This window comes from Vipera berus (assembly GCF_964194415.1).
Source record: "Vipera berus genome assembly, chromosome: 2".
Classification (NCBI taxonomy): Eukaryota; Metazoa; Chordata; class Lepidosauria; order Squamata; family Viperidae; genus Vipera; species Vipera berus.
The window spans coordinates 32,382,986-32,402,029 of NC_138203.1; the positions used below are offsets into that span (position 1 = coordinate 32,382,986).

General features: G+C 34.8%; 1 protein-coding gene across 3 annotated transcripts in view; it reads left to right on the forward strand.

Moving 5' to 3' along the window:
* Positions 1-19,044, forward strand: part of AP3B1 (adaptor related protein complex 3 subunit beta 1) — a 165,507-nt gene that overhangs the window by 52,596 nt on the left and 93,867 nt on the right. For all 3 annotated transcript variants that reach the window (XR_014025209.1, XM_081318391.1, XM_081318392.1), the window contains exons 8-14: positions 1,857-2,012; positions 7,293-7,390; positions 8,580-8,634; positions 8,730-8,801; positions 11,008-11,070; positions 11,580-11,712; positions 13,578-13,687. Coding sequence is in view for 2 of the 3 variants with exons in the window: in XM_081318391.1 (XP_081174517.1) it covers positions 1,857-2,012; positions 7,293-7,390; positions 8,580-8,634; positions 8,730-8,801; positions 11,008-11,070; positions 11,580-11,712; positions 13,578-13,687 (687 nt within the window). In the remaining variant the exon portion in view is untranslated. The remainder of the gene's footprint in view (positions 1-1,856; positions 2,013-7,292; positions 7,391-8,579; positions 8,635-8,729; positions 8,802-11,007; positions 11,071-11,579; positions 11,713-13,577; positions 13,688-19,044) is intronic.

Here is a 19,044-nt window from a genome sequence, read left to right on the forward strand (position 1 = left end):
AATCGATTATACAGTGCACTAGGAATTCATGGTGCTGTCAGGGAGAAGACCGATTGACTTTAAATTTACATATTAATGAGAAGATTTGTTAAGGGGGTACTTGACTATAGAAAATAACAGCATATTTATAGGGCATGACATTTTATAAAAAAAGCTGATGCAGGAAAATGGAAATTAAACCTTTCAGATTAATACATTCAAGAATGTTAAAATGCATATTTGCATATTTATTTCCTGAATTTACCTTTCTTTTCAACAGATTTCCTCATCTTCTTTCCCAAGTTAAATGTGTATCTCCCTGTATATTAATAATTTTGAACTACTTTGCTTGAACTGCTAAAGAGATCTAACAAATAAGGAAAAAAAATCCAATGCGTTTCTTAATTTTGTTAAATGTCCTTTAATTTTTACTGTGACAAGATAATGAATATTATTTTGACATTAGAATCTTTGATGGTATAGAAATTTTCTTAAAAATAATAAGTGGGTGCCTTTTTGTCCTCTAAAATGAAAATTGTTTAATATAAGTAAATTTGTTGATACAGCTTTTTATTGAACATTAAAGAATAAATATACTGTAAAGATTACTTACAAGATTGTTTGCTGAAATGAAATTAAATTTGTAGGCAGACTGCTTACTCTGTTTTGAGGCTAAATCCTTGTCTCTGAAATAGCTTGTAACTTTCTTATAAGCTACCATATCACCATGCAGAAATACTTCCAAGATTCATGGAAAAAGGTGGTTACTGTGGAAATAAAAATAAGAGGTAATGTTTTCTTAAAGCTCATCTGTAAGCTCTCTTAATATTCCCTCTGGCTACAGTAACCTCACAGTCTTCCAGGTTATATTGACTTAGTCTAGATCAAGGAAATGTTTGAGATATATTTCCTCAGTTGCATGAGTTATACTCTAGGTTTTCTTATTTCATTTGGTTTCACCCCAAAGTGGAACACATTCCACTTGGAACTGCTGTAACTTTACAGATTTGTTAAGATCTTCTGATCTTGTCTGGCACCTTCAAATGAGTAATGAAAAATTGTGAAAATAACTAAAGCAAGATGAGCAGCCTTAATTCATAACATCTTCAGTGTCCCTCAGAGGTTTGATTGCAATTGAGGAGATTTCCGATTGATAACCCACTAACCAGAAAAAGGACCTTGGGATCATTCAAGATAGGTCAGTGAGGATATTGACTCAGCATGTGGCAGCTATAAAGCAAATTTCATGATTATGATCATTAGGAAAGGATTGAAAATTAGAATATGATATGTCCACATCTGAAATAATTGTTTATAGTTGTGATCACAGATTACAGATGGAAATGATGAAAGACTTAATTAACTGGGATACACAAGCCTACAGAGATTGGTAGATAAATATGCAAGTTAATTTTTTGTAATGCCATATAGCTACAAATAAACAGAACATTTTTTTTCTTATTCAAGAAATTTTCATCTTGAAACATGTTCTAATTATGATGTTTAAAAGAACAAATTGACATAGATGGTATGTGATAAAAGTTCATATTTACTATATTACTTAATTGGTATACTACCGGTATATTACTTAATTGGTATTTTCGTGCTATATCTCCTAATTAGAGTTCTCTGCTTTGATTTGGGGACATAATACGCATTTATAGATATACCAAGTATTCGATATTTTTCCAATTAAATGTCAAAGATCCAATGAACAAATTGATCCTTTTTTCTTTTAAATAGAAAAAATACCTTGATATATTTAAACTGTGACTTGAAATCACTATGTTGGAAAATTTAGAAGGTATACCATATTTATAATTTGGATGTTGCTTAAACATAAAAAGTAAAATAATGAGTGTTATTTCCCTTTATAGGATGGTGCTCTGGAAGAATACAGTGAAAAGAATTTCTATGAATCCGATGAGCAGCAGGATAAAGATCCAAAAGCAAACAAGCTCTATACTATGGATCCAGACCACAGATTATTGATAAGAAATACAAAGCCTTTATTACAAAGCCGGAATGCTGCTGTATGGCTATTTTAATTCATTGAATATTTTTTTTCATTTAGCCAAATGGTTGGATTTAGAGTTAAGCATGTGTATCGGGGTTGGTAGAAGTTGTCTTCGCTTTGCTTTTTTCTCAGTGGCTCTCTTGAACTTCTAACAATGCCGTGTCTGCTGTAACTTTTCCTTGAATAAGAGTTTTTTCTTCAAAATCCATTTGGATTGAGATTTTATTTTAAATGATAAATATGGTACATTTCTTTTCATGTTTCTTGGATTGGCATTGAATGTCCATCTAGTGCAGCAATAGTGGTCGTCATATACTTCCTTTTGAGGAATTGACGTCTTTCAAGTGTATTAGGAGCTATAAAATATTGCATCATACAAACATTTTTGTTAGAGTGAAACAATAGTTTATTGCTTAAAGTCTTTTTTAGAAAGGAAACGTTATAGATATTTAAACCACATAATCTTTGGATTTATCTCATCCATATAATGGCAACTAATTTGTTTACTGGAACATGAAGATTCTTATTTTAAATTTCAGTATGTAGTAGCCAGAGAGAGAATATTTCAAAGATCTTATTTGTGTATCATTGGCCCTCAACGTATGACCACAATTGGATCTTGGTTGTTCAGTGAAATGGTTGTTAAACAAGACATCATGTGATTGCCCATTCGATTGCTTCACTCAACAACCACAATCCAGCCACTCCCAGTTCTTGTTGTTAAGTGATAGGGTGGATCCTTAAATGGATGGAGTCCCAAGTAAGGAACACCGGGTGTTTCAGAGGTAGGGGAGATCCTGGGAAGCTCCGCTTGGGAGCTTAAAATCCAAAAACCAAGCAGGATTTTTATCCACTGAGTAAAAAGATACTTGTGCGCAGCCTGCTCCAGGTCTCCTATACACTTACCTACCCACCTGAGGCACCCCATGCTCCTTACCTTACCATGCTGCCTGATTGCTGTTTGCTTGGATTTCATCTTCCTCTCCCTCAGGGGGCTGGCTAAAGAGCTGTTTGCTGAAGTAATTAAGCTCCTCTCCACGCACAGAAGGAAACTTCTTTGGCATCGTGCAGAAACGGACCTGAAATCCTTCAGCTTCCCTTGGGAGGCAGCTCTTTCAGCCAAACCCCTGAGACGAGAGGCAATTCTTTCCTGCTGGCTTCCCCATTGACTTTTGGGGAAGTCAACATTGTTGTTATTAGCTGCGAAGTCGTGTCCGACCCATCGTGACCCTATGGACAACGTTCCTCCAGGCCTTCCTGTCCTCTACCATCTTCTGGAGTCCATTTAAGCTCACGCCTACAGCTTCAGTGACTCCATCCAGCCACCTCATTCTCTGTCGTCCCCTTCTTCTATTGCCCTCAATCTTTCCCAGCATTAGGCTCTTCTCCAGTGAGTCCTTCCTTCTCATTAGGTGGCCAAAGTATTTGAGTTTTAGCTTCAGGATCTGGCCTTTTAAAGAGCAGTCAGGGTTGATCTCCTCTAGGACTGACCGGTTTGATCGCCTTGCAGTCCAAGGGACTCGCAGGAGTCTTCTCCAGCACCATAGTTCAAAGGCCTCAATTCTTTGGTGCTCAGCCTTTTTTATGGTCCAGCTTTCACTGCCATACATTGCAACTGGGAAGACCATAGCCTTGACTATACGCACTTTTGTTGACAGGGTGATGTCTCTGCTTTTTAGTGTGCTGTCTAGATTTGCCATGTCTTTCCTCCCCAGGAGCAAGCATCTTTTAATTTCTTGGCTACAGTCCCCATCTGCGGTGATCTTGGAGCCCAGGAAAATAAAATCTGTCACTACCTCCATTTCTTCCCCATCTATTTGCCAGGAATTGAGAGGGCCGGATGCCATGATCTTGGTTTTCTTAATGTTAAGTTTCAACCCAACTTTTGCACTCTCCTTCTTCACCCGCAACAAGAGGCTCTTTAGTTCTTCTTCACTTTCTGCCATTAGAGTGCTATCATCTGCATATCTTAGGTTGTTGATATTTCTTCCGGCAATCTTAATTCCAACTTTTGATTCATCTAGCCCTGCCTTTCTCATGATGTGCTCTGCATATAAGATAAATAGGCAGGGTGACAGTATACAGCCTTGCCGGACTCCTTTCCCAATTTGAACCAATCAGTGGTTCCGTGTCCAGTTCTCACTGTTGCTTCTTGGCCCACATATAGGTTTCTCAAGAGACAAATGAGATGGTCTGGTATGCCCATCTCTTTAAGAACTTGCCAGAGTTTGTTATGATCCACACAATCAAAGGCTTTAGCATAGTCAATGAAGCAGAAGTAGATATTTTTCTGGAACCTCTCTAGCTTTCTCCATGATCCAGCGTATGTTGGCAATTTGATCTCTAGTTCCTCTGCCTCTTCGAAATCCTGCCTGTACTTCTGGTAGTTCTCGATCCACATACTGCTGGAGTCTAGCTTGTAGGATTTTAAGCATAACCTTACTAGCATGAGAAATGAGTGCAATGGTGCGATAGTTTGAACATTCTTTGGCACTGCCTTTCTTTGGAATTGGAATGTAAACTGATCTTTTCCAATCCTGTGGCCACTGTTGAGTTTTCCAAATTTGCTGGCAAATTGAGTGTAGCACTTTTACTGCATCGTCTTTTAAGATTTTGAATAGCTCAGCTGGAATACTGTCACCTCCACTAGCTTTGTTGTTGCTCAGCTTTTCTAAGGCCCACTTCACTTCACATTCTAGGATGTCTGGCTCGAGGTCAGTGACCACCTCATTGTGATTATCAAGGACGTTAAGCTCATTCTTGTATAGTTCTTCTGTGTACCTTTGCCATCTCTTCTTAATCTCTTCTGCCTCTGTTAGGTCCCTGCCATTTTGGTCCTTTATCATGCCCATTTTTGCATTGAACGTTCCCTTCATCTCCAATTTTCTTGAAAAGATCTCTGGTCCTCCCTATTCTATTGTTTTCTTCTATTTCTTTGCACTGTTCATTTAAGAAGGCATTCTTATTTCTTCTAGCTATTCTTTGGAATTCTGCATTCAATTGGGCGTATCTTTCTTTTTCTCCCTTACCTTTCGCTTCCATCCTTTCCTCAGCTATTTGCAAAGCTTCCTCAGACAGCCATTTTGCTTTCTTGCATTTCTTTTTCTTTGGGATGGTTTTGGTTGCTACCTGTTGTACAATGTTGCGAACCTCTGTCCATAGTTCTTCAGGCACTCTGTCTATCAGATCTAATTCCTTAAATCTATTTGTCACCTCTACTGTATATTCAACGGGGATATGATTTAATTCATACCTGAGTGGCCTAGTGCTTTTCCCTACTTTCTTCAGTTTAAGCCTAAACTTTGCAATGAGAAGCTCATGGTCTGAGCCACAGTCAGCTCCTGGTCTTGTTTTTACTGACTGTATAGAGCTTCTCCATCTTTGGCTGCAGAGCATATAGTCAATCTGATTTCTGTGTTGACCATCTGGTGATGTCCATGTGTAGAGCTGTCTCTTGGGTTGTTGGAAAAGAGTGTTTGCTATGACCATCGTATTCTCTTGACAGAATTGTATCAGCCTGTGCCCTGCTTCATTTTGTACTCTAAGGCCAAACTTGCCTGTTATTCCAGTTATCTTTTGGCTTCCTACTTTAGCATTCCAATCCCCCATGATGATAAGGACATCATTTTTTGGTGTTACTTCTATAAGGTGCTGTAGGGCTTCATAGAACTGGTCAATTTCATCCTCTTCAGCACTGGTGGTTGGGGCATAGACTTGGACTACTGTGATATTGATTGGTTTGCCTTGGATTCGAACTGAGATCATTCTGTCATTTTGAGGATTGTATCCCAGTATTGCTTTTCCTATTCTTTTATTTACTATGAAGGCTACTCCATTTCTTCTGAGGGATTCTTGCCCGCAGTAGTATGGTCATCTGAATTAAATTCACCCATTCCTGTCCATTTTAGTTCGCTGATACCTAAGATGTCGATGTTCAGTCTTGTCATCTCTTGTTTGACCACATCCAGCTCTCCTTGATTCATGGATCTTACATTCCAGGTTCCTATGGAGAAAACATCTTTACAGCATTGGACTTTCACCACCAGACACATCCACAGCTGAGCGTCCTTTCGGCTTTGGCCCAGTCGCTTCATTCTTTCTGGCGCTACTAGTACTAGCCCTCTGCTCTTCCCCAATAGCATATTGGACGCCTTCCGACCTGATGGGCTCATCTTCCAGCGTCATATCGTTTTGCCTTTTGGTACTGTCCATAGGGTTTTCATGGCAAAGATACTCGAGTGGGTTGCCATTTCCTTCTCCAGTGGATCACGTTTTGTCAGAACTCTCTGCTATGACTTTTCCGTTTTGGGTGGCCCTGCACAGCATAGCTCATAGCTTCATTGAATTACCTAAGCCCCTTCGCCACGACAAGGCAGTAATCCATGAAGGAGGAAGTCAACATAGCAAATTGCAAATGATGATCATATGTACATAGGGCACTTGGAAACCGATTGTAAATGCAAACAGGTTGCCACGCACTGAGATCAGTGAACATGAGGGTGCTTGTGCAATGTTTGCGAAGACCAGAAGTGCTTTGTGGGCTGTAAAGCACCCTTGCGAACACATAATTCCAGAGCGTCAGATATTAACGATACTCATTTCCTCATGGGCTTTCATTAACTGATGTGTTGCAAACTTTGCTTTGAAAATGCAAGTAGTCCCTGAGGAAAGATTATTTCTCCTGCAAAATACTGGAATTATGTAAATAAAATAAGCATTTGGAGATAATTTTTCTTATCAGAAAATATAATCTGAATAATTCAAGTGCTAGTTATTATCTGTAAAGTCTTTAATAGTACCTGAGACTGGTTATTTTCAGGATTTCCTTCTGGATGTTTTTGCACATCCAACATGGTCCAACAACTTGGGCGTGCTTCAGGTCTCTGTGAAACAATGCCATTTGATGGTACCCAGGAGGTATCTGTTGTAATGCCTATAGAACAGCATATCCCCCAAGACTCAGTCCCAATCCTGTTGGTCCTGAAATCTCTTCTTCCCCCAGGCATTGGGTCTCAGTGTTGGATGAGCCCATTTCTGTAACAATTGAGGTTATGATTGTGACCAGCCTCAGCTGTGGTTTTTTTAGTTCTCTTGTTATTTTCTGTATTTTTGTTTCAATCTTATGTAAGCCAGGCACAGTTGTAGTTGGAGAGTTAGATGCCAAAGATTAATTAATCTAACAAATACAGCATAGTTTTAAAAGAAAAATAATAAATGTTCTTTTAAGTTACCAAGGGAATTAACATATTCTTTAGATGAATCTGATCACTAGCAAATAATGGCTATTTTTTTACAGGTGGTAATGGCAGTTGCACAGCTTTATTGGCATGTGGCCCCCTACTCTGAAGCTGGTATAGTTGCTAAGTCCCTAGTACGTTTACTACGGAGTAACAGGTAAATCAAATTTATTTATTTTTATTAGCTGGCATTGATCATCCCAGCTGTGGAGTATATATAATTTTGAAATGTTAGACCAGATATGCAGTAGCTATCAGTTATAAGGAGATAAGTAAACATACAACATTTGTGTACTAATATTTTCTGAATAAACAATTTAACTAAACTTAGAGGAAGTAATATAGATAATAATATAATAGCAGCATATTAATTATAAATTTTCTTGAGTCCCACCAATTGTTGTAACTATATATTTAAGTCACATGAAACAAAACCTAGCTATACTATTTTTGGCTTAGCATGATCTAGAAAGGTATTCATTAGAATTATATGCAGTAGTTTCTTTAGTGGGATTCATTTATACATTCTACCAGAGGAGTCTCCAATCCCCGGGCTGCGACCCCTACCAGGCCTTGAACCTTTCGGAACCATGCCATGGAATTAGCGGGCAAGCAAGGACGTGTGCTCCATTTGCACAAGCAGGGTGCATATGTCTGCCACTTGCAAAATGGAACTGTGCATGCACATTTTCCTGATGCTTACGCAGAACCATCCCTCCTTCCCACCCCCTGTTGGTCTGCAAAGCCAAAAATGTTGGGGAACTCTGTTCTACCAAACCAACCCCCCCCCCAATATTGCAATTTCCTTATGTGGAATAAAATATAATAATGGGCCACAAGACTTCTCTAAGTTCTTCAACTACTACTAAATGTTATTTCTTGTCAACCCTTATATTTTCCACATAACTGGTGCATATTAAAATGAAGTCAAATAAGATAATCAACTTTAAATTTAATTTCAGAATCTAGGTTTAATCAGGGATTTCACATACAAGTTCAGTAGTCTCTTGTAATATTTGCAGTAATATTGAATAGAATTACTCTTCTATCAATGGAATAAGATTTTAGACATTTCAGTATGGCTTTCATTTTCTAATAAAATTACTGTTAATTGTGGATATAGCTAAGCCCCTGCATGTCTACGTACACTTCTGATGATGTTCATAAGTTACTATGTAAATTATATTTGTCAAATTCAGTTGTATAAAATATATATGTAAGTAACTTACTAATCTTTCTATGTAAAAGCATAGTCATGTCATTTTATATTCAGTTTATTTTTAATTACATAGTTCTCATGGAGAAATAATTAAGCAAGACACTAATCATGTTCCATTCATTTTTAGGGAAGTACAGTATATTGTTCTCCAGAATATAGCAACAATGTCGATCCAGCGCAAGGTTTGACATATTGGCTTTATACATTCAAAATACTTCATTTTGATCTTCATATTTGTTGACATTGATTTCTTATTCTATTTTATTTTCCCATCCAGGGGCTATTTGAGCCTTACTTGAAGAGTTTCTATGTTAGGTCAACTGATCCAACTATGATCAAGACATTAAAGGTATGCTTGTTTTAAGTATAATTCATGTCTTTGACGTACTGCTTTGCTTTGCTAATATTGAGACAAAAAGACACAAATTGTCAAGATTTATTCTTTCCAAAACGATGGCACTGAATGAGAATATGAAAGTGATACTGCTCAAATTTTGTTTCAGAATAGATCTTGTTTATTTATTGAAGCACTTCATTTGAGCAAAGCATATTTAAGTTGAGAACCTTTATTGTAGTACTGTTTATAGATAATAAAATGACTTTAATTGAGCTATTATATTTAATGCATTTAAACACTGTACTGAATAGGAAGTTAAGAATGATGGTATGACAGGAGGAGAAGGAAAGTACATTCTGTCTAGGTCTTGGAAGTAAATACTGGATAAAAACAAGAATGTACATGTGTTACTAATTCATTGTACATTTCCATATCAAAAACAAAACAAAAACAAACAACTCAGCACATAATGGAAATATTGAGAAACTCCTCTCTAAATTATACATAAAATATTTTTGAGCTTTCAGATTGTAAATATAAAAATTGATCAATTTTGACTCCTATTTATTGGCTAATCAAAAGTATGGTCATCAGAGTGTTCTTCCCAGAGAGATAAGGCCTTGTTTTTAATGTATACAGCATCTCTGTCCAAAAACTTAAAAGTTGAAGTTGGAAAAGAGTATTTGTCAGTGCAGAAAAATGGTTAAATAGGATTGGATTCTGACCAAGGCCTAAACTCTGATAAAAATAGGAAACAGTCCGGATTGGTGAAAGGGATGAGGAAATTTTGAATTCTAGTTCCCCGGTGGTAGTGATATGAGAATTAACTGAGATGATCAGACTCTAAATATAAGATTGAAAAGTTCTGCTAAAATGCTGAAGTGGAGATTACTGAAATATACTTGTTATGGTTGAGTTTTTGTGGCTTGTACATTTCTGTACCCATCCCCACTATTAGCAAAAGTAACATAAATAATTTTAAATGTGTATGTGTTAATTGCCTGCTGATGATCTCTTCCAAGTGGGTTCTGGCTGACATCAGTCTGTTTATGCAAATCTTTCTTAGTACCAAGTGCTTGGAGGTATGGGTAGTTTATCTAGCTCTTTAAATATTTCCCAGCCAAGTCTCAGGGCAGCATATACTTATTCAAGTGACAAATATCACAAGGTCAATAACTAAGAGTTTACTTGATCAAAAGATGGAAGAGGTATCCTACTTCTAATAACCTGATGACCAGAATGGGTGGATGAAACAGATGAGTCACTAGGAAGTATTAAACAGTATTAAACTTCATCACTTGAAGTTTTCCCCTCAAGATAGTGGAGAAATGGGAGAGTTGAATACAGATCTATTTGTACTCAAGATCAATTTGTAAGATCTTCACAAATGAAAAGTTTCTAAATTATGTAAATCTAGAAGGAAAGAGACACCGTAATTTTGTTGCTTTGATGCTACTAAATCCAGTTTTCTCAAAGGTGTTTTTTCACGAGGCAACTGGACTTTTTATTTGAAGACGTTTTGCTTCTCATCCAAAAAGCTTCTTCAGTTCTGTTAACTCAGTTTAACATTTGTTTACATTTGTTTCAGTAGGTAGATACATGGTCAAAGCACTGGATCTCAGCCACCTTTTATTTTATTGAATGTTGATAATAATTCTGGAAGACCCAGAAATATTTTTATAAATAAATTTTATTGTAACTATGATTTATGATTTATGACCTATTACTTGCTGTTTATATATTACACTGTGAACTTATGCACTGGAGACAAATTCCTTGTGTGACCAATCATACTTGGCCAATAAAGAATTCTATTCTATTCTATTCTAAATTAGGAAGCTTCCATGACTGAAATAAAAGCTTCAGTGATTATCACCTAGCATGAGTTCAGCACGATGTCATGGTTCTGACAGATGAAACTCTTCAAAGAACTTCAAGGCATTGTTTACCTTAAAGAATCTTTATTTGAGTACCATAGCATCGGATGTTTTTGCTTTGACCTAGGAGTTCCTTGCATAGATAGAAATTATATTGTTTTTTAATATGATTTCTTCAATTGTGGAAAAAATATTTTATTAACAGGTTACAAAGCTGGAGCTTATATCCTCCCATTTTTAATTTGACAAAACTAACTTATATTTACAGTTTTCAGTGGTTTATTAAAAATATAAAATAATTGTGTACCTGTATTCCCTTAATATTTTACCTTGTTTTCTAGCTTGAAATTTTAACTAATCTAGCAAATGAAGCCAATATATCAACTCTTCTCAGAGAATTTCAGGTTTGTGCACTATTTATATTTTTATTCATGCCATTATATCTGATGTTCAGTTTTAAATTAATTTCATATCCTTCTGCCCTTGCAAACTTACTTAATACTCCCATGTTGTAGGTAAGGAAGATTGTGATATGTTTCTACTTTTGGATTAAAGCATTTGGAGTACCAATGGTAGTTGTTAGCGGCCATATATGCAAAGGCACCTGTAATTTGTGTGCCTTCAAAGTATTTTTTTTAAATCTGGCTTTCCTTAGGCTATGCTAATTTAATAGATTGAAATGTTTCTGAAACAACATATGAACCAAGCTATTTTTGTGCTTAGACTAATACCTGTTACTGAGTTTCTCTGTATTATTATTGTTCATGAAAATAAACTGATTCCTTTTGATATATTTTGGATAACTACAGCTAGCACATCCTCTATCCCCACAATTGTTACTACGCACCAAAGCTAGTTTCCGAGCTATGGCTTTCTTAAACTGATGAGATAATGAAATTCTTGTTTTCTTCAGACCTATGTGAAAAGCCAAGATAAGCAATTTGCTGCAGCTACAATCCAGGCAATAGGCAGATGTGCAACCAACATCTCAGAAGTGACTGATACGTGCCTAAATGGCTTGGTGTGTTTGCTGTCCAATAGGGATGGTAAGTTATTCTATTTTGTCTTCTGAATGAATGAAAACTTTTATTTTCTAGTAACATTCTATAGTAGAACCTTAGAGGACTACATAGAAATGTCATTTCCCTTAAACAACTGAGTGTAGGACAAATAGCAGCACTGCATCTATTTGAGGATCTTCAAAATGATTTTTTTTGCAAAGATGTATTAATATCAAAAAGGCTATACTCCAGTCTTTCATATAGAATATAAATTCATTTTTCTCCATTGCATTAAAGTAGGGTGCTATAAGCAATGTGTTTTTTGGTGTGTTATTAAAGAAGCATATCAAACTGTTTAAACTAGCCATTAATAAATATGCACAGTTCAATTTTTTTTCTTTTTTAATACATAGATCAGAAAAAAATAGAGATATGTAATATATTTATAGTTTCATTGGGTGTCCAATGATGGTTTTCTATGGAATTATACCACGTTGACCGTTAGAATATAATCTGTTCTGTTGCCGAGGTACTTTATTTTGCTATTCCCTATATTACAAACATAAGTGTGTGTTTCAAAATATAATTTCATATTTGCATTATTTTATAGTTATATAAGTTACAGATTCTAACAATGTCTTATGAATAGCAATCTTTCCTGAGTCAAAAAGTCTCAGGAAGGGGGAGATTTGTAGAGTAAAATTAATAGACAGAAATAATTATGTCATCTGCTGCTCTCTTCCTAAAATTCCATTGCATAAATGTACTTAGAGTCCAGGATGAATCTTTCCCATGTGGGAATGTTGTTATAGAAGAAAAATGAAAATTGTGGGTGTGCTTAAGTATCTTTCCCATCTCTTCACATTATTTAATGTATTTGTTTACTTATATACCAACCTACTTACATGATTTTTGCTCTGTACCGGTCTCACAATTTTATTATTTATTTAATTTTTGCATACCTTCCTCCAATTGATTTTGGTATAAAGTACAAATAAAGAAAAAAAGCATATAACCTAGTCCAATCCATGCCATTTCACTTCATTCCATGAAAGAGGTGCATTGATGACTTGACAGGAAGAGCAGAGTCACTTTGGCTAATGTGTTCCTTAATGTAATACCTTGTCTTAAAGGACTTTATTGGTAAATATCTGGCAATTTGAATTTGGGTCAAAGCCAACTGACAACCAACTAAATAATTAAAAAATCAATGTTATTCTGTGGTAGTTAGGTCCATTTACCAGCAGCCTAGCTTCTGCAGTTATGCCAGTTGTAGCTGTAGTAGTTACCCTAATTCAGCCATGTGACAAGAGCAGGAGTTTCTGTTTCCTGGACTAGATTGTCCAAGAACTAACATACCAATGAAGTTGGGCAAATACCTCCCTGGCCAGAGCTTTTAGCTACTGTTGAGGTAGGAGCTTTAACTTGAAGAGGACCCACAAGTTCCAGACTATTCCATCGATGGACTACGACCCATCAACAGCAACAACTGGGATATTCCTTTTAGTTATTCAAACGTCAGCTGGTTTCTTTTGTGTGTCTAGTGCAATATATTTTTCTGTGTCCTTCTTGTAGCCTGTTTAAATCCATATTCAAACCAAACATATCCAATTCCTCAGGATCATAATCTCAAAACTATCCAGGCTGATATTGCTCCACTCATCTTGCCTGATTTTGTGGAACTAGAATCCAGTCTTGTCTAAAAGCAAAAAGATTTATTTAAAACGATATGACTGATCATTGTAATAGACTTATTGTTCTGTAGAAGTGCAGGATGTCCACTACTAAGCTGAATATTAGAGGATATTCTATTTTGTCACAACATATTTTGGAAATAAACATCAATTTTCTAATTATTTGACTGTGATGCATACCTTTTAAAAACTTATTTTATTCTTTTATTTTACCAGAAATAGTAGTAGCTGAAAGCATAGTAGTAATTAAGAAACTGCTGCAAACACAACCAGCACACCATGGTGAAATAATTAAACGCATGGCCAGGCTCCTTGACAGTATAACTGTAAGTACTGAGTCTTTATATGATTATACCATTGATGTTTAGAATTTTGTAACCAAAATTTCTCTGAATTTCATTTGTTCATGATAATTATCCAACAAATTATTATTTGTTGAATTCATCTGTGTATTCCATGTACCTTCTATATTAAATGGAAAAATCGGTATATATATTAACATATACGCAAGCACACACATACACACATTCAATATATGGAAGATCAAGATCTTATACTGTATTTTTCAAACTACATTTCTTAATAATTTGAAATACAAAAAATATACATAGGAATTGTATTAATATTTTTCTAAACAAAACATATGTTTTAATATTTATGATGCCATCCATCTGTAAATTTATGAATGGTTCAAAAGTTTTAACCTGCAAATTAAGTGTTATTAATATTGCACAATATCTATATTAATATTTATTTCCTAGTGCTTCAAATTTGGTTTGGAAAAAGTGCTTGGAATACAACTAACACTATCTGCATCTCATTTCAGCCACATGTATGTTTCTAGGATCAGATACAGAAACCATATCATCCTAAAGGTTCATCCAGTATGATTTTTTTTCCCATGTCAGGAAATACTTATAGAAGAAAAATTGTGGGTGTACTTAAATATTCTTGATGACATGACAGGAAGAGCATCACTTTGGCTAATGGATTCCTAATGTAATACCATGATGCAGTTGCTTTAATAAATTGCTTATAAGTGTATTTGTATGCTTGCATATTCTGTAGCCCTTTTTCCACATCAAATTCAAAACATTGCACATTTTTTAAATCTATCTTTTATCTTACCTACATAAATAACAACACTAAATTTCCTGTATTAGCGTGTATGGTCTTAACTTCTACCACATTTTGCCCTTTGGGTTATTACTGTTTTGAAGTAGAATTGCAAACATCTTCTTGGTCTGTTTCCCTTAGCTCATCTGAAATGATTTGTTAACAACAAGGGACAAGCAAGGCTCAGTATGTTCTATATCTGATCAGTTTATTCCTTACATTACTGGTTTAGTAGTGCATGGAGATTAAATGAATACTGTAGTAATGCTTTCATTTGCATAACTTTAGTTTACATAGATATACTTTAATAAACAAAACAGGAAAATAATCCTTGAAACCAGTTCTTTTGTTATCCATATCTACATAATCACCAACATTCACTATACACTTTTGCCAGAAATGGACGAACCTCTTACAGCTGTCACAAAAGAATCCCACATATTTCTTCTTCCATAAAGGCATTTCCATTTCTTCATCAAAGATTCAATTCAAGGAAAAGGTGCAAGCCACATGATACCAAGACTGGACCTTCTAGTGTATCAGTACTGAAATTTGTTGGCAATTTATAACATTAAAGTCATTACTTTTCATTCAACTCTTACATATGTATATATGTATGTGCAGTATTTTTAATACACAAATAATGATAGTATATTGTTTGTAGTCCTTAATATATGTTATATCTGAACTATACAGTATTATATATGTATATACAAACATATGGTAATTCTTTTCTGAGGAATTTGTATATTCTTTTCTGAAGAATTTAGATTTGAAAAGAAATCACTAGTTGATGGGACAAAATATGGTTTGATTTCTCCCATGAGATGCAATTTTATCACACTAAGGTTTAAGTGGATAGGTTTATTTTAGTATAAACTTAACTCATAGTTACACCTGTCCATAAAAGTTTTGCTTCAGGCAAATTAGCATTTGCTTTGTATTGATTACATTAGTAATTCATTGTAGCACAGTTGTATTCAAGTTTATCTTGAAAAATCTTATCAAAGCAAACAAGATGACTAAATATCATGCTTTATAAGTATAAGAATTGTTCTTAAAACTCTCAGGTTGTAATATGAAGGATAGCAAAATTCTAATATACTCCCCTACTCAAATGTAGCTGTTTTTATTTGAAAGTCTGTGTCATCACCATAATTTCTCATAAATTATGTGAAGGGAAGTATATTAGAATTTTTAGATGCTTTATGTGATAAATATTTTATCTTTTTTATTCCTGGTTTAGAACGTACCGTAATTTCCTTCATTGGTAAAGCCATTGTATACAATCCACAGGATTGAAAAATACCCTTAACTATTTGCCTATGCAGTTTACTATATAAAATAACAGACAGTATATTTTATAATCTTGCTTGATCTAAAGAATAATACAAAACAGAAATGTGTACTGAATGTATTATTTTCTCTATTCTTACATATTCAGGGTCATTACATATAATTCAAGAAATGCCAGGCAATGGATCAGTTAACTTTGTACCTTTATAACTCTGTGTAAGTTATTTAAGGATAATAGTCAAGGGAAGCAATATTGCATCCTAACCTTTAAGATTAGATGGATAGATTAATTCTATTTGAGCGTTGCAGAGGAGAGTTCTGGCCAAAGGATGCTTCTGCTCACAGATACAAGCAACAGATTTCTTCTTCTTCTTTTTTCTTCTTGTTATTCTTACTGTTCTCTCCTCCTCTCCCCCTGCCCCCAGTTTTATTGTTCCCATTGGGGCTATTTAGCCAACATTTAATGAAAATTATACATACAATAGAACATATTTTCATACAATAGAACATATTCATTGTTGTATATTCATATAAATGTAATATACACAGGGAGCCTTTATGTCTTTCAACAGCTGGAGCTGTTTAATAATAATATGAGCTATTTCTTCTAACATTTAAATCGTTGTGCAAATGTAGTTCTTGAACTAATCTGTCTTAATATTTATATTATTCCTGCATTCTTATGTAGAAGTAAATTTGGCTCTGCAGGTGACTATTCCTTTTATACTTTAAAAATTAATGTAGCATTCAATTAATATTTAGCCAAATTTAAATGATACTTTGGAAGTAAGGTCTTAATGCAATGTAACCTTTGGAACATTAGAAATAATCCCATTCTCACTGTGCACTAATGACATCAGTCTTGCCATATTTAATTTGGTAAATGGACTCAAGCATTTAAAACTTCCCTTGTCTAACAATACCACAGTCCATCTTTTTAGTCTGTCACTTTCTGTATCTTTAGTTTTATTTATGGATGTTTTATCCATATGACAATAAAATACAAATATAAAAGAAATGTATACAGCTACAGAGTTATGATGACAAATGACAGTGGCAGCTTTCTAGAAAGACAGACTGTGGTATTCCTGATCAAATAAGAGAATTTTCCTGACATTAGAGATTTTGAGCACAAAGTAGCAGAGATTTAATGACTATGAACATAAGTGTTATTATGATGACTTTCAAGATGGGTGGGACAGAATTCAATTTCCAGATCTTCTTGGGACACATGGCTTACACATTTCTGGCACATTTTGCTTCACACCCAAAATTCAAAAGCATGGTCTCAAATTGAATACACCAAAAGAGATTCTCATTTCTACTTCTTCAGATAGGTGTTTTAAAAAGGGTGCCATACTAATATTACATCAAAATCTACCACATTTGATGTTACCTAGTCTGGTAACAAAACGTTCAGAAACCAACCCACAAGCTCGGAGAACAAACCTTCACTCATAAAATTTATCTTTTACAACCCATTTTCTTATAGTAAAGTTGTGTATTGCCAAATAATCTTGCTTGTAACAGCTATTTCTCGTCATATGGACAGTAAAAAAAGGAACTTGGTAACCATTTTAGTTCTTTCGGGGTCCATATCTGTGGTTATACAAGTTATGTGCCATAATTTCCTAATCACCAGCAACATGGGGACAGATACTACTAAAAGATTGCTGCTTTGAAAATCTGTTTTCAAGGATGGATGAGGGAAACACATTTAAATAAGCTTTGGTGAAAGAAATTATAAGTTTGGCAAAAGTAAGTGAATATAGATAATGGATCTTTATTATTCAAGGGAAAATAAATGTCAATTTTGAAGGGAGAGCAGATTCTTTGAGCCTGAGATCATAGATTCTGATGCTTAATGTCAAAGAGACATCAGAAAAGGTTTACTGTGTGTAACTTACTGTATTACAGGTATTAGCCTAATACTTAAAAGGTTACTAAGTACTGTTATACTGCTATTAAAATGATAGCCCATCATTTTTATATCATCAAAATGGCTGTATTCAGCTAATTTTATATAAGTATGACACTTCAGCTATACGATATGTTGCTTTTTGTTGATTGGCCAAAGGCTAAAATAAATATTCACTTGTATGCTCCCTATATCTACTTATTATGAAGGTTAGGATTATTGCAGGGGTTGGCAGTGTCAAAGTAGATGTAGTTACTTGAAAATAACAGTGTCTTGTATTTCTCAAATAGTTACAGGGCTTTTTCCTTTTGCACATATTCAATATAAGCGGATTGCAACATCCTGTTTAATAACAGAGCTCCCCATTGCTCACAAGCTCTAATTCTTACATTTAGCTGTGAATTGCCTAAAAGTCTTTGGCTTGTATTTTGGCAAATCTTTCACAGTAAAATATAACTGCTTCAATACCTGTATTCTTAAAAGGACTATTTAATCTAGTAAAACCTATGACATGTTCTACAATGTCCAGTAATGTCAAATTAGACAATATACCTAACAGTATTATGTATGTATATGGTAGTGGTGAATCAAGGGAATTCATAAAAGTAAGCTTGATTCTTGTTTCGTAACTAGTTTTCTGCTCCATAACTTTTTACTAGTGAAAGTTATTGAATCACTTTGCTTGAGAATAGCATGTAAGCTTTGATTTAAAGTGGCATTTGCTGACCACAGTTAAACAAATTTGACCCATTCTTTTTTTTTGGTAAATCATATTAGGAATATTTTCAGAGTTGGTATCCCTGTGGATAGGGCAGGATATTGAGAAAAATGAGATTAGTGAACCGGAACAGGAGATGAGTTATGGCTTCTTTTTGTTTTTGCTATACATTTGAATGTATTAATGAGTAACAGCCAGGATTCAAAGACTACATGAAAATTATTATTTTCTTTGTTTGTTCAAGAAATGCTATCCTCATGGCAAGGGAGGAGTTTATATAGAAAATTTAAAAAGAAACCTTTTCCTGATATATATTTCAAGTATTTTTCATGGCTGAAGTTAATAAGTCACATCATGCATATGAACAAGGCTGCAAGGATTGTATTTTCATGTGTATATGATCATAACAATTATCACTTGCCCTTCGATATTGGAAATTTGGCACTTAAGTTTTTGGGGCTACAAGTAGTATTCATTGAATTAAATTCTGAGGCCTGTTCTAGCTTGACTGGTCATTTTTTCATCATTTATTTATGGCAATGTAAAAACCATCAACATTCATAGCTAGAACAACGAAGGAGGCAAAAAGATGATAAACTGCATGATTAAACAAGCTGTCAAGTAAATAAGCATCT